The sequence below is a fragment of the Ovis canadensis genome, chromosome 3 (genome assembly GCF_042477335.2).
Source record: "Ovis canadensis isolate MfBH-ARS-UI-01 breed Bighorn chromosome 3, ARS-UI_OviCan_v2, whole genome shotgun sequence".
In the NCBI taxonomy this organism is placed as follows: Eukaryota; Metazoa; Chordata; class Mammalia; order Artiodactyla; family Bovidae; genus Ovis; species Ovis canadensis.
Window position 1 is genome coordinate 139,550,991 of NC_091247.1, and position 25,255 is coordinate 139,576,245.

General features: G+C 44.7%; 2 protein-coding genes across 2 annotated transcripts; both read left to right on the forward strand.

Annotated features, from left to right (window-relative positions):
* Positions 1 to 2,171: 2,171 nt before the first annotated feature.
* KRT6A (keratin 6A) lies at positions 2,172 to 7,432 on the forward strand. Its single transcript, XM_069586379.1, has 9 exons — positions 2,172 to 2,775; positions 3,691 to 3,905; positions 4,249 to 4,309; positions 4,448 to 4,543; positions 4,669 to 4,833; positions 5,307 to 5,432; positions 6,220 to 6,440; positions 6,657 to 6,691; positions 6,803 to 7,432. The coding sequence occupies exons 1-9, from the start codon at positions 2,236 to 2,238 to the stop codon at positions 7,027 to 7,029; spliced, it is 1,686 nt and encodes a 561-aa protein (XP_069442480.1). The 5' UTR covers positions 2,172 to 2,235; the 3' UTR covers positions 7,030 to 7,432.
* An 11,713-nt stretch (positions 7,433 to 19,145) lies between these two features.
* LOC138438188 (keratin, type II cytoskeletal 6A-like) lies at positions 19,146 to 23,907 on the forward strand. The gene is made up of 9 exons (XM_069586381.1): positions 19,146 to 19,685; positions 20,583 to 20,797; positions 21,123 to 21,183; positions 21,324 to 21,419; positions 21,546 to 21,710; positions 22,153 to 22,278; positions 23,101 to 23,321; positions 23,538 to 23,572; positions 23,684 to 23,907. The coding sequence occupies exons 1-9, from the start codon at positions 19,146 to 19,148 to the stop codon at positions 23,905 to 23,907; spliced, it is 1,683 nt and encodes a 560-aa protein (XP_069442482.1).
* Positions 23,908 to 25,255: the final 1,348 nt, after the last annotated feature.

The window sequence follows — 25,255 nt, forward strand, 5'->3', positions numbered from 1 at the left end:
CATGGCCTCTGGCAACACTCAGCAAACTTTTATCTGTGGCTTTTGGTCCTTACTAATGTGGTACAAACCGGCAATGCTGGTTGCATTTTCTTCCCCTTCATAGACACTTACAGACTGCTTCTGTGTTCAGTTCTTAAAGCTTCTTGTGGATCCCTGAACACACCAAACTTCTTCATACTTCCATTATAACAATGATATTAGCTCATCTTGATTAAGAACTTACACGCATACAGAGTGTAAAGACCTTTACATGAATTATTTCACATAATCCTCACAGCACTGTGAGATAGGTACTATTTTCATCCCCAGTTTACAGCTCCAAAAATGAGTAATTTGCATAAAAATGTGTGAGCCTAAGTACCTTGCTTGTCTCAAGAGCTCTTGCTCTTAGCCAGGGGTTGGCAAATTTTTCTTTAAAGGGCCATCTAATAAATCTTTTAAGCTTTGCTGGTCATACACCATTCTGTTGCAACCACTACTCAACTCTCTTATTACAATATGAAAGCAGAAACAGACATGGGACATTGACATAGACACAGGGCATTGGAAAAACGGGATGTTGCTCCAACTTGACTTGCTAGCCCTTCCTACCCATCCCGGCCTCATTCATGTCAAGCTTAAAGACTTTATCCCAAGAAAGTAGCTCAGAACACCATGCCATGGGAAGGAAGACTTCTTTCTCAGAATTGGGTGGAAGAATGCTTCTTGGTAAGGCATTGTGCAACCAGGGTGGAGGAAGAGGAGCTGCTTCCGTGGCCTTGAGAAGATATCTCCTTCCTGCCAGATGCTGAATAAGCACTTCTTTGGGTAGGGAATGCCCTGCTCCACTGGAAACTGCCTCCATAACACTGGAGAGATTGAATTGCTTATAAAATAGTCGCAAGAGCTTTTCTCAGGCTCATCTCAGTGTGGGAGTTTGTCTTTCCTCCCCTGGCTGTCCATTTAATCAGATAGTCCTATAAAACACCCTGTCTACAATGGCTTTCAATACTCCTCCATAGTGCTTAATTTATGGACTAAAACAATCAGTCTCCTTCCCCCTTACACCAAACACCATGATCACTTGACAGCCTTCCCTCCCTCTAAGAATGTGCCTAGAGATTTAAAATTTCAAGCACTGAGATTAGGGATATAAATTTGGAAGTTACTTGTGACATCATCACACCTGTAAAGACACATTTTTATGATTCACTGTTTCTATATGCCCCTCAACTTTCTGTATACACCCCATTAAGGTGTCTGATCTTGACTCCTAAGAAATGTCAGCATCTATGAGAATATAAGTTCAGTGAATTCCATTAATGATTTTTGTCCTACTCATTTTAGATTCTTAAAATTAAGTTCTAAGTGAACATTCCAAAAAACTGGAGAAAAGGGTGCCTGTGAATTCCATTTGGTAGGGGAAAAAAAATGTACACAGTCACCAGCTTAATGGGAAAGCAAACACTGGGGAGGAAGGTGCAGGCATGGGTAGAAACCATGAGAAGTCAGCTTTTTGGGCAGAGTGGGCTTGCGTGATCTCTTATACTATATCAGGAAACCGCCAATTCCACACAAGACAAGCTTGTTCTTATGCTGTAAAAACGCATCTCCTTTGTCCCTCTTGCCTTTCAAAGGAATGTCATGTCCCCAGAGTAGCCCCCAATTCCCAGGCCAGGCCACCAGAAAGGCAATCAGGAGATCCAGAAGGACATGTTCAAACACGGCCCCAAACCACCACAAGACACTTCTTGCTCAGACCACAGGGCAAATGCCTATTAGACCTCAGAGACAGTTCAACCTGATGAGAAGGGTGGTGTGAGTGGAGGAGAAAACCTGTGTGGGAAGGGGGCAAGAGAAGAGTGTCTGAGTAAGCAGAAGGAGGGGACAATTATCACAGATCAGCTCCTTGTCTCCTTTGTTTGAGAACATGACTAACCCATGACTTCAGTGAATTTACATCCAGTGGTATTGTGTTGGGATCAAGTCAAGGCTAGAAGCCAGAAGAGTTTCTCCATGACTAAAGGAAACCAAAGAAGCAATATTCATACTTCATACCTTTCTAGAGGCAGGGGGTGATCTCACTATTTGTAAAGCCCAGCCCTTTCCAATCTGCAGGCTCACCTTCCAGGACGGAGCCCGGCCCATTTTTTCCATATATAAGCTGCTGCCGGGAAGCTCCTCTCATAGATCTGCTCCTTTCAGCTCTGCCTTCCACCTCTCACACCCTTCTCAACCTCTTCTTCTTCAGGAACCATGTCTTACAAATCCACTGTGAAGACCCAAAGCATCAGCCGCAAGGGCTTCAGTGCCGGCTCAGCCAGAGTCCCTGGGGTGTGCCGCTCTGGCTTCAGCAGCGTGTCCCTGTCCCGCTCCAGGGGCAGTGGCGGCCTCGCTGGAGTGTGTGGAGGAGCTGGCTTTGGCAGCCGCAGCCTCTATGGCCTGGGGGGCTCCAAGAGGATCTCCATTGCAGGGGGCAGCTGTGCCATTGGTGGTGGCTACGGCGGCAGAATTGGAGTTGGCTATGGCTTCGGAGGTGGAGCCGGGAGTGGATTTGGTTTTGGTGCTGGGGCTGGTAGTGGCTTTGGGCTCGGTGGTGGAGCTGGCTTTGGAGGTGGCTTCGGTGGTCCTGGCTTCCCTGTATGCCCCCCTGGAGGCATCCAAGAGGTCACCATCAACCAGAGTCTCCTGACTCCCCTCAACCTGCAAATCGACCCCACCATCCAGCGGGTGAGGACTGAGGAGCGGGAGCAGATCAAGACCCTCAACAACAAGTTTGCCTCCTTCATCGACAAGGTAAGCTGGGAGTGTCTGCCTCCAATGGGGATTGCAGAGTGCTCAAGAGAGACCCAACCAATGTCCGACCAGAGGGAGCCTCGGGATATTCAAGAGAGAGGGGACTCAGGCTAGCTCTCCACTGGGATGCAGGGCAGGCGTCATGTGGACCACAGGCAGAAGGTGATGGTAACCATTTACAATTACTGATCTCTTAAATGTCTTCCATAATTGTGAGGGAAGCATTCACAATTCTTGATAACCCTGAAGCAAAGAAATGAAATGAAAGAATGGAAAGAGTTAGCTTGATCTGTTGAACAGTGTAAGAAATAAAAAAGGGAATTACAGTGGAAAATGTACTTCAGCCTTAGTTGAGCTGGTGGGTGTAGGGGCAGAGAGAAAGAAAAATTTTTTTAAATGGAAATTCCAAGGGAAAAAAGACTCAAAAATATGTGAATAACCATAGAAATACTCAACTCGTAGAACCGGATCATAACCACTAAGAGAGTTTATTTTAGAGGGACTCATACTCTAAATAGGAAACAGGATTAAATCCAATTATTAATAGGACTGGAATTTAATCATTAGATTATAGACATTTTAACATCCCTTTAACTGAGATATGCTCTTTAAAAACCTCTGTGCAGTATATGAGACAAATATGATTTTTAAATTACATTTGGGATTGTGCTTATCAAAAGGAAGAACAGAAAGGTGAAAAGTCACTGACAGACGTCTCCAGAATTGAGAGGGAGGGAACATCTGACAGCTCACTGGGGAAACTTGGCCATGAGACCTGTGTGGTGTGAAGCTAAGGTGTCAGGGGAGCAGAACTGTCAGCCTCTGTACAGGATCTGGAGCAGCCCAGCACCACCGGACCACCAGATCGGCCTGGGGACTTGTCAACTCACAGATCACCATCTGGTCTTCCTGCAGGTCCGATTCCTGGAGCAGCAGAACAAGGTCCTGGACACCAAGTGGACCCTGCTGCAGGAGCAGGGCACCAAGACTGTGAAGCAGAACCTGGAGCCTTTGTTCGAGCAGTACATCAACAACCTCAGGAGACAGCTGGATAGTATCCTTGGGGAGAGAGGCCGCCTGGACTCGGAGCTCAGGGGCATGCAGGACACGGTGGAGGACTTCAAGAACAAGTGAGTTACAGGAGAGAAAACACCTTAGATTCCTGAAGCCCACATTTCAAGCTAATTATATGATCAGATTCAAGTGAGGGCATGATCTTAGTAAAACATGCCCATGAAAATGAAACCACAGTTCTTACTTAAAGACAAACTCTGGAAAAACATAAGGGCCATGCAGGTAGGTGGGGAGAGTAATGGAGTAAATAATATAGTGACCACAAAGTTCACCTTTGAAGCTTACTGGCAGGAAAGTCCCATTTGCATATATCCATTCTGGGAAGTTGAAATTCCAAGCTGCCTTTTCTGTATCATCTTCACCCCTGACTCAGTTAGATATTATCCTTTCTAATTCCAGGTATGAAGATGAAATCAACAAGCGCACAGTAGCAGAGAATGAATTTGTGAATCTGAAGAAGGTGAGAGGAGTCAGATCGGGGTTCTGGTTTCTTTGCTGAAGGGGAGGACTCTGAGAAAAGTGTATCAGGGAGACCAAACCGAGCAGCAGACTGGGCAGGAAAGCTCATCTGATCTCAGCCTGTTGGCTTCTTCCCCAGGATGTGGATGCTGCTTACATGAACAAGGTTGAACTACAGGCCAAGGTAGACGCTCTCACAGATGAGATCAACTTCCTAAGAACCTTCTATGATGCAGTAAGCATCTTTTCATATTCTTCTTTATTGATTATACTGAGATTTTCAAAGGGTGGAAAATCTCTGGCTGGGTACCTCTTTAAACGGCATGACCAAAGATGATTGAACGATCTCTTGTTTTGCAGGAACTGGCTCAGATGCAAACCCACATCTCAGACACTTCTGTGGTCCTCTCCATGGACAACAACCGCAACCTGGACCTGGACAGCATCATCGCTGAAGTCAAAGCCCAGTATGAGGAGATCGCTCAGAGGAGCCGGGCTGAGGCTGAGTCATGGTACCAGTCCAAGGTGAGTGGGGAGGCAGCAGCTGATGAGGAATCCCTGTGCCTCCTCTGTGAACATCAATGAGGCTGTAGACTTCAGTGGGGAAATTACAACTAAGAAGTGGGGGGCCTCTCAAAAGACATGTACCCTGATGTAACAGGGTAGATCTTTTGGGTAATTATGCCCAAGTCTCATAGGTCAAAGACCTAAATGTAAGACAAAAGACACTGTAGATAAAGGCAGAGTGATCTTTGCTTCAGATTTACCCTGATGCTGGTTCTCAGCAACAGTACAGAACATTGCTTGTCCTGAAGAGAACCAGTCAGTCAGTGGTACTACCAAAGATGATATGTGATGGGCACACAGCGTCAATGACCTAGTAACACCGATTCTCATACGATGTCTTGTGGAGAAACCATTAGTTCTGACTTGATAAAACCTTGATTAGTGTTCTGTGAAGCCCATGGACAGCCCCCTTGTCTCCCTCTGGTTTACAGTACGAGGAGCTGCGGGTGACGGCGGGCAGACACGGGGATGACCTGCGCAACACCAAGCAGGAGATCTCTGAGATCAACCGCGTGATCCAGAGGCTGAGATCTGAGATTGACCACGTCAAGAAGCAGGTATGGAGGGGTCCACAGAGCAGAAAAGCATTGTTTCCTTCCTAGACCATCAGGTATCATCAACCATCATGTGGGAAATTTCTGGGCACTGAGGGAAAAGCAAGAAGAGCTCCCTCAGGTAAGAGATACGGAGCCCAACTTACAAGCAGGAAACAAACTCAAGACAGACCAGTTCCCACTGGTCAGTGGGACAAAGATAGTCTAGAGGCATTGAAATGAGATTCTGAAAGGGGAATGATTGATTTGGGAATACAAGACACGTGTAGGCAAAGAAAATTTCAGGTCAGAAAGTGTGAAGAAGACTGCTGCAAATATGCTCAGATTCAATATGAAAAAGAAGCTGAGAAAAGACACAGGACGAATGAGGGTTATCCAAGACTGTAAATGGAAGGAAGGCAAGGTCTCAAGGGTTGAAATGAAATTGTCTTCTCAGTGAGGATGTTTGTGGTTTTGTATAAGTTATTGTATATCCACATGAACTTACCCAAGCTGTCAACATTCAACACAAGGCAGTAGTTCCATTTCTTCCCATGTCCCCTGGCTTCATTCTGCTGTGGCACGTCCCAACCCCATCCTCATTGATGTGGTTAACACAAAGGGAAATAGGTTTTCATTAGGGACACTGAGACTAGTTAAGGTTTGTAGGTTGGAGAAAGATTGGACAATGAATCAAACCTCCATTTCCATGAGATCTGGGCTCTAGAGCTCTTCCTCACTGGGAAAGTGGAACGACGTTTCCTCTCCCCTGGAGTCCAGATTCAGGCTCCCCTGCTCTCCTCCCCTCTAGTGCGCCAGCCTGCAATCCGCCATCGCCGACGCTGAGCAGCGTGGGGAGCTGGCCCTCAAGGACGCCAGGAACAAGCTTGCTGACCTGGAGGACGCCCTGCAGAAGGCCAAGCAGGACATGGCCCGGCTGCTGAAGGAGTACCAGGAGCTCATGAATGTCAAGCTGGCCCTGGACGTGGAGATTGCCACCTACAGGAAGCTGCTGGAAGGCGAGGAGTGCAGGTGAGGAACTCACACAGCCTCCGCAACCACCTGGCTCCGTCTCCAAGAAGTCCTGCCAATGAGCCCAGGTGGAAGGCACTCTAGTGGTGGTCGTAGTGCTACTCCCAGAAGAGCACTGAGAAGGCGGCTCCTGGGGACTCTCCTCACACGGAGGTTTCCCATGCGGGGCCAGCTGTGGCTCCGGGTCTCATCGTGGCTGTGTCTTCTCTCTCCTAGGCTGAGTGGGGAAGGTGTTGGACAAGTCAACATCTGTAAGTACCTTCACCTGCCGCCATCCCTTGCCCTTGTGTCCCTCTGACTGGACTCTGTGTGGCAGAGTGAGCTCACCATCTTGTCCTGACTTTGTCTCTTTACCTCCACAGCTGTGGTGCAGTCCACTGTCTCTGGTGGCTATGGTGGTGCCGGCGGCCTCGGCAGTGGCTTAGGCGTAGGCGGAGGAAGTGGCTACTCCTACAGCATTGGAGGTGGCTTCAGTTCTGGCAGCGGCAGAGCCATAGGGGGTGGCTACGGCTCCTCTGGGGGCAGCAGTTCCACCATCAAATACACCACCACCTCCTCCTCCTCCAGCAGGAAGAGCTACAAGCACTGAAGTCCTGCCATGGGCTCAAGCTCCCACAATGTCTCAGGCTCCCTCTCTAGCTTCACTGCCCTCTCCTCCAATTACTTCCTCTCTTCTGCTCCCTTCTTCTCTTACTCCTTGAATTAGAACTGAAATTACTGATTACCCTCATCTTCTCTCTCCCAAAACCTGTTACCCATGAGGTTCCATTGTTCAGCATTGGAAGGTCACTGCTTGGGTCCTATTCCATAACAGGGCAATCCTACTTGCTTTCCACTGGCCCAGGAGACCCCATCTCAGAGATGTTGTGTTCCTCCCTTGCAGTGATCATTAAAGTACAAGTGACTGGTTCTTTGATGTACAGGGTTTGTATCCCTGTGGTGCTTCCTCTGCTCTTTTCCCCCTTGTATTGCTAAATAAAGCAGATTTATAATATAATGTGTGGTTTCATATAGCCTTTCTTTGTCACCAGTGGTTCTTGACGTTTTCATCTGATAAATGCCTTCTCGGGAATGAAGCATATGCCCAGGCCCCATGTGCTTCACTCTCCCTGTTTAGATACATTCAAGAAACAGCAGTTTGGCATCCTGATGCTCAGCAGTCCTCCCATAACACTTTGGCATGCAGAGTGGGAAGGATCTGGTTCCATCGTCATAGTGAAGTCTGGTTTTACCGCTGGATCAGGTCTCAGCAGTTTAGTTTTTCTGACTTGTCTTTATGAGTCTACCTCCTTCTGCACCTGTTGTCATTCATCATCCTCAGAGAATCATATTCCAGTTTAATTAGATCAGAAAAACATTGACTAGAGGGTAAGATGTTTGATATATTCTAAAATGCCTCATGACCAAGAAACTGTGCCTGACAACATGTATCAAGAGTAATTCAAATGCCCACATTCCTGAATTGAAAGTATGCTTCTAGCAATGTATCCTGAGGAAACAGTACAAATGCGAGAACTTTTACTTCTTGGATGAAAGTGAAAGTGAAGTCGTGGCCGACTCTTTGCAACCTGGTGGACTGTAGCCCACCAGGCTCCTCTGTCCATGGGATTCTCCAGGCAAGAATACTGGAGTGGGTTGCCATTTCCTTCTCCAGGGGATCTTCCCGACCCAGGGATCGAACCCAGGTCTCCTGCATTGCAAGGCAAACACTTTAACCTCTGAGCCACCAGGAAGCCCATATGAATCCTAATAAACTCTCTACCAGGAAATATCGGAAACACTGGTTAATTTCAGGATCCACAGACTCAGAAACAAAACGCAGGTGCTAATTTTTTGAAGTGTGGAGACAAAATAGGAATGGGAAGGCCTTCTTCCTCACCCCAAAAGCCTCTCACAGAGACTCAAAGAAGTCGAGTCTTTGCTGCTCCAAAGACATGGTCTTGAAACCTCTCTCAGCTGTGTCTTGGCTTCCTTTGACTTCTATGAATGGGAAAGGAAATGTCAGGATACAGTGCAAGGTAAATCAGTCATCTTCTTCCTGAGAGTCAGTCACTGCTTTGTCCATGTCCCTAATTCTAGTTTACACCTCTGGAAAATTCCACCTAATACCTTTAGGAATTAAAGTTCCCTTCTGAGGAATTAAGGAGATACAGGAGATTCGAGAAATCAAGGAGATTCTAGGAATGGGGTGAAATATATACAAAGATGATCTTGGAGCATCTTTTAGTGGCAAAAAGTGAAGAAATAGTAAAAAAAAAAAAAAAAGACGCTGTAAGAACTCTTAGTAGCCAAAGTGGAACAACTTGAGCCATAAATAAATAGATAGAACATAATGCATTGGGATAAAACTCAAATTGTGAAATAATTATTCATGGAAACTACTGATGTGAATGTGGTTGACTAAATTAATTAATAAGGGATGATTGTCAAGTCTCAGGCAAAAGAATTTCCTTTAATTACACATGTGGTTCCCATTCAAAGAAGGAGTGAACAAGTACTCCCTGCTGTGTGGGCTGGGCACAATGAACTCCTTCCAAAGAGTACAGTCTAAAAATGGGGGGAATGAGTGACTTTACTGCAGAGAAATCAATCAAACACTTCCTCGGCCAAGTCATCAAGGTTAATACCAACAGCAATAAGTTTTTTTCATAGCATGTATCCTGATATGATGTGAGAGAAGTACAGGACACCTCTGTGGTCTTCCTCCCAAACACCATAACTCCAGTCTATTCATGAGACAACATCAGAAAAATCCCAATTTTGGACATCTACAAAACACCTGGGCAGAGTTCCTCAAAGCTTTCTAGGTCATGAAGACAAGAAAAATCTAACAAAGTGTGTTACCCAAAGAGGGTCTAAGGAGACACATGACTAAATGAAAAGCAGCTATCATGAAAAACACTTAAGCTATGGGGCTCAAGGTATCATCTGTATTTTTTACTAAACTAATTTTCACACAAAATCAAAGCAAGAAAGGTAGAGAAAGAGTCACAAAGAAACAGAAAGACAGTTGGAGGGACAGAGATGCAGAAAAATTATTGAATGACTTATATAAAAATAATATTGATAATCTCGTGTTGATTTTAACTCCATTACTGTATTTTTTTTAAGTTGTGTACTTTCTACATTTTCTGATGTTGAACCTTGTTATTTCAAAAGAGAAAGTGTATTCCCCATGATGTCCTCATTCTATGACATCTGAGATTAAATGTGGTTACACTTTCTGGTATTAAGGAAGAAAAGATTCAATCTCTTGATTAAGGTGCATGAGATTAAAACTTTCAGAATGATTTATTTTGCCCATTGAGGACTGAATAAGAAGAAACATATTTCTTTTGAAACAGCAGAGACTTGTTTTTGAAACAAGGAAGAAATCAGTAGTACCAAAGGTGGTTAGATACTGGATTTGACTCCTAAGGAGGCTAGCCAATTGCCTCCTTCAATATCAGGTCTGTACACCTGGAAAATACAGAAAATACATCTTTTAAATAACAACCTGGAATAGAATAATTTTTTCCAGTTAGAAGCTATATCCAAAATTCACCTTATCTGAATCCTCTGTGATCCGGGATGATCACTTGCAAGCCATACAAGGTAGATTCTAGCTATGTTGGCTAGAATCCCCAGCACAGATTAATGAATGACATCACAGCTCATGGTGGGGGCAGAGGGTTCAGCACAGCAAGAGGAGGGAACATTTCTACAGGTTCTGATTGCTCTGCCTGCTGCATGCACCAGGAGGCATCCCTATGAACTCCCATGATAGCTAACTCTTCATTATACTTGGCCTTGAGAAAACCTAACAGTAGACCTCAGGACGAGAGGAAAAAGGTGTTAAGGAGTCCATCCCTGACAGCAGCTGGATCCCTTGGACCATGACTTTCTCCGGGCCATCCTTTCTCTTCAAGGCTGTCACTTGCTGGACTCCAAGGGTATTCCTTTAGCACTAGAAAGTGAGTAGGGGAAGAAAACCATCCTCTTTGGGTCTTGGAGGCTGGTCCACTCAGATGTGCTATTTCCCAACACTCTTACTGTCCCCAGACTCCACACGTAACTATAGGGCCCCTTCTTGAGCCCCACTGCCATCTGTATCTGTACTCTCTCACTTAAGACAACTCCTCTCCATCAAATTGAATAATGGAAGACCAATCTTTTCCTGCTTCTGTTTGCAACTGCGAGGCTAGAGTTTATCTGGATTCTGATGAAAGTTTCCCTTCATCCCCATTTTCTGTCTCTCCATTCCTCTTGCCTAGTCTGATTTTTTTCATAACACGTGGAGAGTGTAACTACAAAGAAATCAGAAATTGCATTTAGTAGACCTTTCTTTTGTCTTAATATTAGTACTGTTATTTTGCTACTGTCATAGGTTTGTTGTAGGATAGAGCAAATAAGTTAATATGTCATTCAGAGCTAAGCTTTTCAAGTTCATAAAATAAATACAGTTTTAAAAATCATCCTGTTTTCTTCTATTAAAACTTGAAATATAGCTACAAACTTCTGATTTAAGTATTTTCTAATAAGTTTTTACATATTTCAACCTCTGTCTTTTGAAAAAGACTTCAAATCTAGAAGAACCCAGTAATGAAGAGCATGCATAGCATGAAAATTCTAGCTTATAAATATCACTTCCCAGTAAAGACACCAGAACTACTCACAGAAATGGCTAATTTCATGTCTGTTTCAAGATAAGTATAAGATAACCTTGAGACAATTGTTCCTGTCAACAAAGAAGCTTTCAGAGTCTAATGGGGCCCTATCAAAAAGACGCAGGAGCCAATCTGAAGAACTCAAGTAGTCTAAAATGGGATGGTTTATGCACCAAAAGGATTAATGCCTGCAATGGACTGAAACATATCAAATATGTTTTTTCAACTGTGAGTTTATAATTATACAAAACCAAAATAACAAGCTAAACTTCCTTGATTGCATTTGGAAATTACTGTGGTCCCAAATCAGTATTATAAAAAATTCAAAAGTACAAGAAAGAAGCACTTATTCTGCCTTTCCTGTCTGAATAATATACATACTAGGTTATCTAAAAAGTAAACACTAAATATTCCATCTTTATAGATGACTCCCAGTTGATAAATGAGGAGGAGGGATATTAAATTCAAAATTGCGAATTTGCAATGTCTAAAGAAATAGTCAATGTGGGAATTGACCAATGAATGTTAAAATATTAGATGACAGATTTACTCAGCACTTTTTAATGAAAGGATAAGGCTGGAACTACAGCTAAACTACAGATCAGTCTTAACATCACTAAACTGGACAGCTAGTATTATGTGTCTTACAATTTCATGCAATATAAAGCACACAGGACTAGCTGGGACATAATTTTTCCTGAAACAATGGGATAAATCTAATTTGCCCATAGAAATAGTACACAGGAAAAACTGGGGTTAGAAGTTATATGACACCAACAGGAAACAATGACCCAAATCCAGAGTGTAGATATACTAGAAAAACAACAACAACAACAACAACAATTTGTCCACAGAAGAATGGCATTCAAAAGGGATCTATTACAGTATGAAAGAATCTTAGGAGACACAAGACTCTACTTAGGATGTTCCTTCAAGTAACCAGCATAAAAAGACATCTTTTAAATGATCACAAAAGTGTGAACATAAATGGGCAGTTTCATTATGAAGCAACTGTTGCTATTGATATAAAACTGTTACACAGTTAGATTAAAAAGCCATTCTTACTTAGGCATGTATGCAAATATCAAGTGAAGTGTCTTAACGTCTTAATTTTCTTGAAGATACATCAACAAAAAAGTAGAAGATTTCAATAGGAGAAGTAGGGGAATTAGATGAAATAATACCAAGAAACATGGATCAGTATTTAATATGGGAGATTGGTGCATGGCTGTTTACATCCTATTCTCTCTCATTGTATCCACTGGACTTCCAATGATGCAAATTTTGATTAAGTAGTAAAGGAGGCTGTTCCACTGAGAACACTAATATATTTGGGAATGAAATTTCTGATGATGGTAAATCTGATGTATTGTAGACAACTTTCAGGTGACCCCATCAGGTTCAGGAGGGGGGCCCTGAGTAATGATGTCTTCATTGAACCCAGTAGTTTCCATGCAGTGCAGGAAAGGAAAAGTAATATTTCTAGCAGCAATTATTACTTAATATTTTAAATGCTGTGTGTTTTAAATATAAATATAAGAATGAGGGACTTTTGAACATAACCAAATGGAGGAAACAAGAATATCTCCTTCTTAGAAATTGTCTTAAACCAAACAGGGAGAACAAGAATCATAAAAGTAATCTCCACCCTCAGCCACCAAAAGGAAAACATCTTAAATTCTTTCAATTAAAAAAAAAGAAAGAAAGAAAGAACAGAAAACTCTTCCCACAGAAAGAGAGAAATAAATCACAGATGTTGGGAAAACTCAGAGAGAAGATGCCCTCAATGCACGTCTCAGAAAATCCAGTGAAGAGCACTCTCAAACAGACGGATCAAAACTAAACAACATGGGAAACACAGAACAGCACACTAAGCTAACCCTGAGGTCTTCCTGTGGCCAGGCACCTCTGACTCATGCAACTCCTACTACGTGAATATGAAGAACATGTCCTCAGGTGCATAACCAAGAATCAAAGAATCAATCTTTGCAACAGTCACAAGTGGGTGTGTGGGCTATAGGCAGGGCCTATTTGCCCTGAAGTTTCAAGACACAGGGAAGGCAGGGTTGAGTAAGGAATCAGAGGCAATGCCTATTGGCAGCTTATTGTTGGAGAAGCAAAGAAAACTGAGACTGAACTGTGAGCCGCTCTGCAGACATCTTCCTTGGCTTGGATGAATTAAAATTAAAAGAACTATTTACACAGCCTGTGTCCTACTGAGAATTCCTGTTATTCTGGTTGTGGCCTCTCCTCCCAGGAGACTATCTGTAAAGGCAAGTCCAGAAGGATCTGAAATCATTCAGAGATGAGCCCTCGTTAGGAAGGAACCATTCCAAGTCCCACGAAGGACACTTTACATGAAAGCAAACAAATAAACAGGCAAACAAAAAACACAGGAAAAGGAAAAGCAAGAGGCACTTGGAAAGCATTCAACAGAAAAAAGTCAAAATGAAGTATTTCCTAAAAGGCAGTGAAATAAACCCCATGATGAAATAAGAAAGCCAAGGGGCAATAGATTGAGAAATAAATGATTAAATATTAGCAGGTAGAGCTCAGATAAACAGCAGAGAAAAAAAGATAAAGCCACAAGAGAAATGAAGGCCAAGCTGAAAACAACACAAGACCTTGCCGATGCACAACAACAGACCACAGGATAAAGCCGAAGAAAACAACCCGTAGGAAATAGCACTTGAGACTGCCATATGAGAATTGAGAAAAAACAGAGATATGGGAGAAAAAGTACATAGAGTATAAGCATAATTGCAAAAGAGAATATATATGTGTTTCATATATATGTATCAGTTAGGTTCAGTCACTCAGCCCGACTCTTTGCGACCCCATGAAGCACAGCACGCCAGGCCTCCCACCAACTCCTGGAGTCCACCCAAACCCATGTCTATCAAGTCGGTGATGCCATCCAGCCATCTCATCCTCTGTCATCCCCTTCTCCTCCTGCCCCCAATCCCTCCCAGCATCAGGGTCTTTTCCGATGAGTCAGTTCTTTGCATGAGGTGGCTAAAGTATTGGAGTTTCAGTTTCAGCATCAGTCCTTCCAATGAACACCCAGGACTGATCTCCTTTAGGATGGACTGGTTGGATCTCCTTACAGTCCAAGGGACTCGCAAGAGTCTTCTCCAACACCACAGTTCAAAGGCATCAATTCTTCGGGGCTCAGCTTTCTTCACAGTCCAACTCTCACATCCATACATGACCACTGGAAAAACCACAGCCTTGACTAGATGGACCTTTGTTGGCAAAGTATTCTCTCTGCTTTCCAATATGCTGTCTAGGTTGGTCATAACTTTCCTTCCAAGGAGTAAGCGTCTTTTAATTTCATGGCTGCAGTCACCATCTGCAGTGATTTTGGAGCCACCCAAAAATAAAGTCTGACACTGTTTCCACTATTTCCCCATCTACTTCCCCATGAAGTGATGGGACCGGATGCCATGATCTTCGTTTTCTGAATGTTGAGCTTTAAGCCAACTTTTGCACTCTCCTCTTTCACTTTTATCAAGAGGCTCTTTAGTTCCTCTTCACTTTCTGCCATAAGGGTGGTGTCATCTGCATATCTGAGGTTACTGAAAGTTCTCCCGGCAATCTTGACTCCAGCTTGTGCTTCCTCCAGCCCAGCGTTTCTCATGATGTACTCTGCATATACGTTAAAAAAGCAGGGTGACAACATACAGCCTTGACATACTCCTTTCCTGATTTGGAACCAGTCTGTTGTTCCATGTCACAGTTCTAACTCTTGCTTCCTGATCTGCATACAGGTTTCTCAAGAGGCAGGTCAGGTGGTCTGGTAGTCCCATCTCTTTCAGAATTGTCCACAGTTTATTGTGATCCACACAGTCAAAGGCTTTGGCATAGTCAATAAAGCAGAAATAGATGTTTTTCTGGAACTCTCTTGCTTTTTGATGATCCAGCGAATGTTGGCAATTTGATCTGGTTCCTCTGCCTTCTCTAAAACCAGCTTGAACACCTGGAAGTTCACAGTTTATGTACTGCTGAAGCCTGGCTTGGAGAATTTTGAGCATTACTTTACTAGTGTGTGAGATGAATGCAATTGTGTGGTAGTGTGAGCATTCTTTGGCATTGCCTTTCTTTGGAACTGGACTGAAAACTGACCTTTTCCAGTCCTGTGGCCACTGCTGAGTTTTCCAAATTTGCTGGCATATTGAGTGCAGCACTTTCACAGCATCATCTTTCAGGATTTGAAATAGCTCAACTGGAATTCCATCACCTTCACTAGCTCTGTTTGTAGTGATGCTTTCTAAGGCCCACTTGACTTGACATTCTAGGATGTCTGGCTCTAGGTGAGTGATCACACCATCCTGATTATCTGGGTCGTGAAGATCTTTTCTGTACAGTTCTTCTGTGTATTCTTGCCATCTCTTCTTAATATCTTCTGCTTCTGTTAGGTCCATACCATTCCTGTCTTTATCGAGCCCATCTTTGCATGAAATGTTCCCTTGGTATCTCTAATTTTCTTGAAGAGATCTCTAGTCTTTCCCATTCTGTTGTTTTCCTCTATTTCTTTGCATTGATCGCTGAGGAAGGCTTTCTTATCTCTCCTTGCTATTCTTTGGAACTCTGCATTCAGATGCTTATATCTTTCTTTTTCTCCTTTGCTTTTCGCTTCTCTTCTTTTCACAGCTCTTTGTAAGATCTCCTCAGACAGCCATTTTGCTGTTTTGCATTTCTTTTCCACGGGGATGGTCTTGATCCCTGTCTCTTGTACAATGTCACGAACCTCCATCCATAGTTCATCAGGCACTCTTTCTATCAGATCTAGTCCCTTAAATCTATTCCTCACTTTCACTGTATAATCATAAGGGATTTGATTTAGGTCATACCTGAATGGTCTAGTGGTTTTCCCCACTTTCTTCAATTTCAGTCTGAATTTGGCAATAAGGAGTTCATGATCTGAGCCACAGTCAGCTCCCAGTCTTGTTTTTGCTGATTGTATAGAGCTTCTCCATCTTCGGCTGCAAAGAATGTAATCAATCTGATTTCAGTGTTGACCATCTGGTGATGTCCATGTGTAGAGTCTTCTCTTGTGTTGTTGGAAGAGGGTGTTTGCTATGACCAGTGCATTCTCTTGGCAAAACTCTATTAGCCTTTGCCCTGCTTCATTCCGGACTCCAAGGCCAAATTTGCCTGTTACTCCAGGTGTTTCTTGACTTCCTACTTTTACATTCCAGTCCCCTATAATGAAAAGGACATCTTTTTTGGGTGTTAGTTCTAAAAGGTCTTGTAGGTCTTCATAGAACCGTTCAACTTTAGCTTCTTCAGCATTACTGGTCGGGGCATAGGCTTGGATTACCATGATATTCATTACCATGAATGGTTTGCCTTGGAAACAGAGATCATTCTGTCATTTTTGAGACTGCATCCAAGTACTGCATTTCAGACTCTTTTGTTGACTGACCATAATGGCTACTCCATTTCTTCTGAGGGATTCCTGCCCACAGTAGTAGATATAATGGTCATCTGAGTTAAATTCACCCATTCCAGTCCATTTTAGTTCACTGATTCCTAGAATGTCGACGTCACTCTTGCCATCTCCTGTTTGACCACTTCCAATTTGCCTTGATTCACGGACCTGACATTCCAGGTTCTTATGCAATATTGGTCTTTACAGCATCGGACCTTGCTTCTATCACCAGTCACATCCACAGCAGGGTATTGTTTTTGCTTTGGCTCCATCCCTTCGTTCTTTCTGGAGATATTTCCCCACTGATCTCCGGTAGCATATTGGATCCCTACTGACCCAGGGAGTTCCCCTTTCAGTATCCTATCATTTTGCCTTTTCATACTGTTCATGGGGTTCTCAAGACAAGAATACTGAAGTGGTTTGCCATTCCCTTCTCCAGTGGACCACATTGTGTCAGATCTCTCCACCATGACCCGCCAGTCTTGGGTGGCCCCACAGGGCATGGCTTAGTTTCATTGAGTTAAGGCTGTGATCCGTGTGATCAGACTGGCTAGTTTTCTGTGATTATGGTTTCAGTGTGTCTGCCTTCTGATGCCTTCTTGCAAACACCTACCATCTTACTCGGGTTTTTCTTACCTTGGACGTGGGGCATCTCTTCACGGCTGCTCCAGCAAAGCACAGCCGCTGCTCCTTACCTTAGACGAGGGGTATCTCCTCACGGCCACCCCTCCTAACCTTGAACGTGGAGTAGCTCTTCTCGGCCGTCCTGCGCCCCTGCATCCGCCGCTCCTTGGACGTAGGGTTGCTCCTCTCGGCCGCCGCCCCTGACCTCGGACGTTGGTAGCTCCTCTTGGCCGCTCCTGTGCTGACGCAGCCTGGCACTCTTGGTCGCCGCCCCTGACCTTGGTAGCTCCTCTCGGCAGCGCTTCTGCACGGTCCTTCGCAGCCGGCGCACTTCTACGCGGTCCGTTGCAGCCAGCAATATATATATGTATGTATGTATTCAAAATATCTTCTCACATGCATCACATGTGATGCTTCAGTCGTGTCTTTCAGTTTGTGACTCCAGTGACTGTAGCCCCTCAGGCTCCTCTGTCTATGGAATTCTCTAGGCAAGAATACTGGAGTGGGTTGCCCAGCTCTTCTCCAGGGAATCTTCCAGACCCAGAGTTCGTACTAGCATCTCCTGCAGCTCCTGCGTTGTAAGCAGATTCTTTACCACTGAGGCACTGGAAAGCCATATGCATCACATATGCCCCAGGAAAAGCACAGAAACATTCAAATGAGGTCACTACAAGGATACACAGGGAAGTAGCCAATACTGCATGATCTTCCTATATAGGATTGGGGAACGGCCTTCAGCATGTAATTTTTTCCTCAGCTATGTATTACTTATTAAATATTTTAAATAAATAGGAGATGTCTAATATCAATATTCTGCATCTAAATAGACACTCTATGACATTTATATCTGTAATATTTAAAGTGATAGCGTATTAAACTTCTACTTTGATTTGTCACTTCATAGGATACACGAAGGACACAAGACCACCTAAACAAGATGACATGATTATGCAGGTTAAACACTCCAAGATGGGACAACTGCAGAAAACTAATACCCTGTTTTTTCTTTGTCACAAATAAACTGTAAGGGGAAAGGTGGATGCAGATTTATTGACCCGCAATATTATAAAGACATAATACATTAAAGACATATGACCCAAACACAAAATAAATGGAATTTATTAGGATCTTGATTTGGGAAAATAAAACATGAATAATACACAGATGTACTTCAAGGCTGAATAAATACTCCTTGACGTTAATGAACATCTAGTGTTTAAGGATATATAAATGGTTGTTAGTAATTTTAGAGAGTAACTCATTTAAATTTAAATATTGCATTGTATTCTAAAGATATAATAAGATATCTGGAAATTGCTTTCCCATATATTAAGGTTAATGAGTAATTGCATGGTAGCATAGAAGAAATAAGGCTGACCATGAGATAATAATTTTTATAAAAATAGATAATCTATAGATTATTATCTATAGATAATAATACCTATAATAGATATTCAGAGACTCATTTATATTACAGTCCTATGCTCCTATCTGTGGGAAATTTTTAGAGAGCTAAAAAGTCACATTAACTTCACTAATTAATGACAAATACTGAAGTTATAGGAAAAGCAATAGGTATTTTGCTTTCCAGGATCTCTGGCTGGTGGGTGAAACACCATGGGAAAAGAACTCTACATTTCACACACGAGCATTACATGCAGAACCTTTCTGTGAGCTGCTGACTAACTCCCAGCTCACTGAGTTGAGACTAGTCTTACTGTACTCAGAGCCGTCAAAGCTGGAAGGCAGGAGAAGTTTTCCCTGACTAAAGGAAAACAAAAATGCAATCTTCACATTTCATAACTTTTCTAATAAACCAGTTGTGATCTCACTCTTTGTGAAGCCTGGCCCTTCCCAACCTGCAGGCTCACCTTCCAGGACTGAGCCCAGCCCATTTTCTCCATATATAAGCTGCTGCTGAAGCTCCTCTTACAGACCTGCTCCTCTCAGCCCTGCACTGCACCCCTCGCTCCTTCCTCAGTCTCTGCTTCTTCCGGAACCATGTCTTGCAGATCCACTGTGAAGACTCAAAGCATCAGCCGCAGGGGCTTCAGTGCCGGCTCAGCCAGAGTCCCTGGTGTGTGCCGCTCTGGCTTCAGCAGCGTGTCCCTGTCCCGCTCCAGGGGCAGTGGCGGCCTCGCTGGAGTGTGTGGAGGAGCTGGCTTTGGCAGCCGCAGCCTCTATGGCCTGGGGGGCTCCAAGAGGATCTCCATCGCAGGGGGCAGCTGTGTCATCGGTGGTGGCTATGGCGGCAGAATTGGAGTTGGCTATGGCTTTGGAGGTGGAGCCGGGAGTGGAATTGGTTTTGGTGCTGGGGCTGGTAGTGGCTTTGGGCTCGGTGGTGGAGCTGGCTTTGGAGGTGGCTATGGGGGCTATGGCTTCCCTGTGATCCCCCCTGGAGGCATCCAAGAGGTCACTGTCAACCAGAGTCTCCTGACTCCCCTCAACCTGCAAATCGACCCCACCATCCAGCGGGTGAGGACTGAGGAGCGGGAGCAGATCAAGACCCTCAACAACAAGTTTGCCTCCTTCATCGACAAGGTGAGCTGGGAGTATCTGCCACCAATGGGGATTGCAGAGGGCCCAAGAGAGCCAACTAAGAGACCTGTTCTACTGGAGGGGAGACTTGGGGGAGAGGGGGTGGGACTCAGGTGAGCTCTCCACTGGGATGCAGGACAGGCTACATGTGGACCCCAGGCGATGACGGTGATGGAAAACATTTATAACTACTCATCCCTCACATGGCCCCATTCCTGTCAAGGAAATAGTCACAGTTCTTGATAATCCTGAAGGAAAGAACAGAAAATAAGAGAATGCAATGAGATGGCTTGATCTTCTGGATGGTCTAAGAGAGTTAAAAGGGTATTACAGTGGAAACTCCATTTGAGTCATAGATGGATGATGGATGGAGGAAAGAAAGCAAAAAACTAAAGGGAATTTGAGGGAAAACAACTCAAATATATATCCATAGAAATAGTCACCTAAGAACCAGAAAATGAGCATTAAGGGACTTTGTATCAGCCAGATTCGGGCACTATATGGGAAATAAGATTAAATCCAATCATTAATAGAACTGGAATCTAATCATTAGATTATAAACATCTGATATTCCTTTAACTGAGGAATGTGCTTTGTAAAAGCTCTGTGCAGTATGAGAAAAATGCGATGATAAAGTACATTTGTGCTTGTTCTTGTCAAGAGGAAGACAGGAAGGGTTGAAAGCCACTGACTGACAGGCTCCATAAGTGAGAGGGAGGGAACATCTGACAGCTCCCTGGGGAAACTTGGCCATGAGACCTGTGTGATGTGAAGCCAAAGAGTCAGGGGAGCAGAACTGTCAGCCTCTGTACAGGATCTGGAGCAGCCCAGCACCACCAGGACCACCAGATCGGCCCGGGGACTTGTCAACTCACAGATCACCATCTGGTCTTCCTGCAGGTCCGATTCCTGGAGCAGCAGAACAAGGTCCTGGACACCAAGTGGACCCTGCTGCAGGAGCAGGGCACCAGGACCGTGAGGCAGAACCTGGAGCCTTTGTTCGAGCAGTACATCAACAACCTCAGGAGACAGCTGGATAGTATCCTTGGGGAGAGAGGCCGCCTGGACTCGGAGCTCAGGGGCATGCAGGACACGGTGGAGGACTTCAAGAACAAGTGAGTTACAGGAGAGAAATCACCTTAGATTCCTGAAGCCCACACTTCAGTCTGTTAGATGACCAGGTCCAAATGAGGGCATGGTTCTTAGGAAAACATGTCAATAGACATGACATTACAGTTGTTACAAACACAAACCCTGAAGAACAAAAGGGCCATAAAAGTTGAATGGGAAGAGTAATGGAGTAAAGAAATTGGAAACCACAAATTACAACCTTTAGGCTTATTGGCAAAAGTCTCATTTGTATGTACCCATTGTGGGAAGCAGAGATCCAAGGCTGCTCTTCACCCTGACTCAATTGGATTGTATTCCTTTTAATTCCAGATATGAAGATGAAATCAACAAACGCACAGCAGCAGAGAATGAGTTTGTGAAATTGAAGAAGGTGAGACGGAGTCAGATCAGGGGTTCACGCTCCTTTCCTGAAGGAGAGGGTTCTGAGAAAAGAATCACTGAGGAGGCTAAAACAGGAGCAGACTGCATAGGAGGGCTCATCTGATCCCAGGCTGTTTGCTTCTTCCCCAGGATGTGGATAGTGCCTACATGAACAAGGTTGAACTACAAGCCAAGGTAGACGCTCTCACAGATGAGATCAACTTCCTAAGAACCTTCTATGATGCTGTAAGTATCTCTCCACATTCTGTTTCATTGCCTTTAAAGAGATTTGTGAAGAGTGGAATATCTTTGGCCTAGGGGCCTCTCTAAACATCATGAGCAAAGATGGTCAGGTGATCTCTTGTTCTGCAGGAACTGGCTCAGATGCAAAGCTACATCTCAGACACTTCTGTGGTCCTCTCCATGGACAACAACCGCAACCTGGACCTGGACAGCATCATCGCTGAAGTCAAAGCCCAGTATGAGGAGATCGCTCAGAGGAGCCGGGCTGAGGCTGAGTCGTGGTACCAGTCCAAGGTGAGTGGGGAGGCGGCAGCTGATGAGGAATCCCTGTGCCTCCTCTGTGAGCATCAATGAGGCTGTAGACTTCAGTGGGGAAACTACAACTAAGAAGTGGGGGCCTCTCAGCGTAGATCTTTTGGGTAATTATGCCCAAGTCTCGTAGGTCAAAGAACCCAAGCTAGGATGAAAGCTAAAGTAGATCAAGGTGAGTGACCTTTGTTTTAGCTTTATTTCAACGTTGACCTTCAGCAATAGTACAGAACACTGCTTGTCCTGAAGAGAACCAGTCAGTCAGTGGTCTTACCAAGGATGGTGTGTGATGGGTGAAGAGCGTTAATGACCTAGTAACACCAGTTTTCTTTAAATGTCTTGTGAAAAACTATTAGGTTCCTTTTTGAAAGCCTAGCTAGTGTCTCTGAAGCTTATGGAGCTCACTTTGTCTCCCTCTGGTTTACAGTACGAGGAGCTGCGGGTGACGGCGGGCAGACACGGGGATGACTTGCGCAACACCAAGCAGGAGATCTCTGAGATCAACCGCGTGATCCAGAGGCTGAGATCTGAGATTGACCACGTCAAGAAGCAGGTACAGTGGGGATCATGGAAGAGAAAAGCATCCTTTCCTTCCTAGACCATCAAGTATCATCAAACACCATGTGGGAAATTTCTGGGAACTGAGGGAAAAGCAGGGAGAGAAGGACATGTATTTCCTCCCTGGGAGAGTTTCCCCAGGTTAGAGAGATGGAGCCCAACTCAAGAGCAGGAAACAAACTCAGGATAGGCTGAATCTCTATTAGTCACTGGGATAAAGATACAGTCTAGAGGCATTGAAATGAGATTCTACAAGGGGAGTGATTGAGTTGAGAATTCAAGATGCAAGTTGACAAAGAAAAGTTTAGGACAGAGTGTGGAGAAGAATATGCTGCAAATATGCTCATTTTCATTGTGAAAAGAATCTGAGAAAAGACACAGGAAAAATGAGGGTTGTCCAAAACTGTGAAGAGGAAGGAAGACAAAGTCTCGACAGCTTAAGATGAAATCATCTCCTCACTGAGGATGTTTGTGGCTTTGTATAAGTTATTGTACATCCACATGAACTTACCCAAACTGTTATAATTCAACACAAGTAAATGGGTCCATTTCTTCCTTTGTCCCATGGTCTTTGGTCTGCCGTGGTATCTTCCAGCCCCATCATCTTTAGGATGGTTAACAGAGAAAGGAATAGAATTTCTTAAGGTGCTCCTAGAATAGTTAAGGTTTGCAGCACTGAGAAAAACTGGACAAAACAAATCAAACCTTCATTTCCATGAGGTCTGGTCTCTAGAGCTCTTCCTCACTGGGAAAGTGGAACTACGTTTCCTCTCCCCTGGAGTCCAGATTCAGGCTCCCCTGCTCTCCTCCTCTCTAGTGCGCCAGCCTGCAATCCGCCATCGCCGACGCCGAGCAGCGTGGGGAGCTGGCCCTCAAGGATGCCAGGAACAAGCTTGCTGACCTGGAGGACGCCCTGCAGAAGGCCAAGCAGGACATGGCCCGGCTGCTGAAGGAGTACCAGGAGCTCATGAATGTCAAGCTGGCCCTGGACGTGGAGATTGCCACCTACAGGAAGCTGCTGGAAGGCGAGGAGTGCAGGTGAGGAACTCACACAGCCTCCGCAACCACCTGGCTCCGTCTCCAAGAAGTCCTGCCAATGAGCCCAGGTGGAAGGCACTCTAGTGGTGGTCGTAGTGCTACTCCCAGAAGAGCACTGAGAAGGCAGCTCCTGGGGACTCTCCTCACACGGAGGTTTCCCATGCGGGGCCAGCTGTGGCTCCGGGTCTCATCGTGGCTGTGTCTTCTCTCTCCTAGGCTGAGTGGGGAAGGCGCTGGACAAGTCAACATCTGTAAGTACCTTCACCTGCCCCCATCCCTTGCCCTGGTGTCCCTCTGACTGGACTCTGTGTGGCAGAGTGAGCTCACCATCTTGTCCTGACCTTGCCCCTTTGCTTTCACAGCCGTGGTACAGTCGACCGTTTCCAGTGGCTATGGTGGTGCCAGCGGTCTCGGCAGTGGCTTAGGCATAGGCGGAGGAAGTGGCTGCTCCTACAGCATTGGAGGTGGCTTCAGTTCTGGCAGTGGCAGAGCCATAGGGGGTGGCTACGGCTCCTCTGGAGGCAGCTGTTCCACCATCAAATACACCACCACCTCCTCCTCCAGCAGGAAGAGCTACAAGCACTGAAGTCCTGTCATGGGCTCAAGCTCCCACAATGTCTCAGGCTCCCTCTCCAGCTTCACCACCCTCTCCTCTGGTTGCTTCCTCTCTTCCACTCCCTTCATCTCTTGTTTTCAGTTACAACTGAAGTTACTGAGTGCTTTCATCTCCAACTGCCAATACCTGCTCTACCTGAGCTTCCATTGTTCACCATTGGAAATTAACTACTTGGTCCTAGTCCAGACAGGGAATCCTCCTTGCTTTCCACTGGCCCAGGAAGTCCTGTCTCAGAGGTGCTGTGTTCCTCCATTTCAGTGATTGCAAAAGCAGGAGTGACTGGTTCTTTGATGTACAGGGTCTGTATCTCTGTGTTGCTTCCTCTGCTCTTTGCTCACTTCTGTTGCTAAATAAAGCAGATTTATCACATAATGTGTGGTTTCACATAGCTTTTCTTTGTCGCCAATGGATCTTGAGGTTTTCTTCTGATAAATGCCTTCTCAGGAGTGAAGCATACCCCCAGTGCCCATGTGCTTCACGCTCCTCCTTTAGAGAACTTCAACAGACAGCAATTTAGCATCCTGATGCCAGCAGTCCCCTGAGAACAGCCTGGCATGTGGAGTGCGAGGGATCTGGGTCCATCACAGTAAAGTCTGGTTTTACTGCTCAGATGAGGTCTCAGCAGTTTAGTTTCTCTGACTTGTCTCTATGATTCTACCTCCTTCTGCCGCAGTAATCATCCATATTCCTCAGAGAATCACATTACAGTCCAATTAGATCAGAAGAACATTGACTAGAGTGTAAGATGTCTGATTTATATTTTAAAATGCCTTATGACCACAAAGTGTGCCTGACAACATGTATCAGGTGTAATGTAAAAGTATATAGTTCTGAACTGAAAGTATGCTTTTAGCAATGTATCCGGAGGAAACAGTACAAATGAAAGAGCTCCTACTTCTGGGATATGAATCCCAATAAAGCTGCACCTGGGAAATAATGGAAACATTGGTTAATTTCAGGATCTTACAGACTCAGAAACAAAATGCAAGTGCTGATTTTTTTAAGTATGGAGACAAAATAGGAAGGCCTTTTCCCTCACCCCAAAAGCCTCTCACAGAGACTCAGAGAGGTCGAGTCTTTGCCCAGTCTTGTCCAAAGACATGGCCTTGCATTCTCCCTCAGCCATGTCTTGGCTTCCTTTGACTTTCTGAATGGATAAAGAAATCTCATGATACAGTGCAAGGTTGGTCTGCGAGTCAGGCAATGTTCCTGAGATTTAGTCATTGTTTCCAGTCTGTTTTGTCCACAGCCTTAATCTCAGATGATTTCTCTGGAGAATCCACCTAATACCATGCAAGTTCTCTTCTGAAGAATCGAG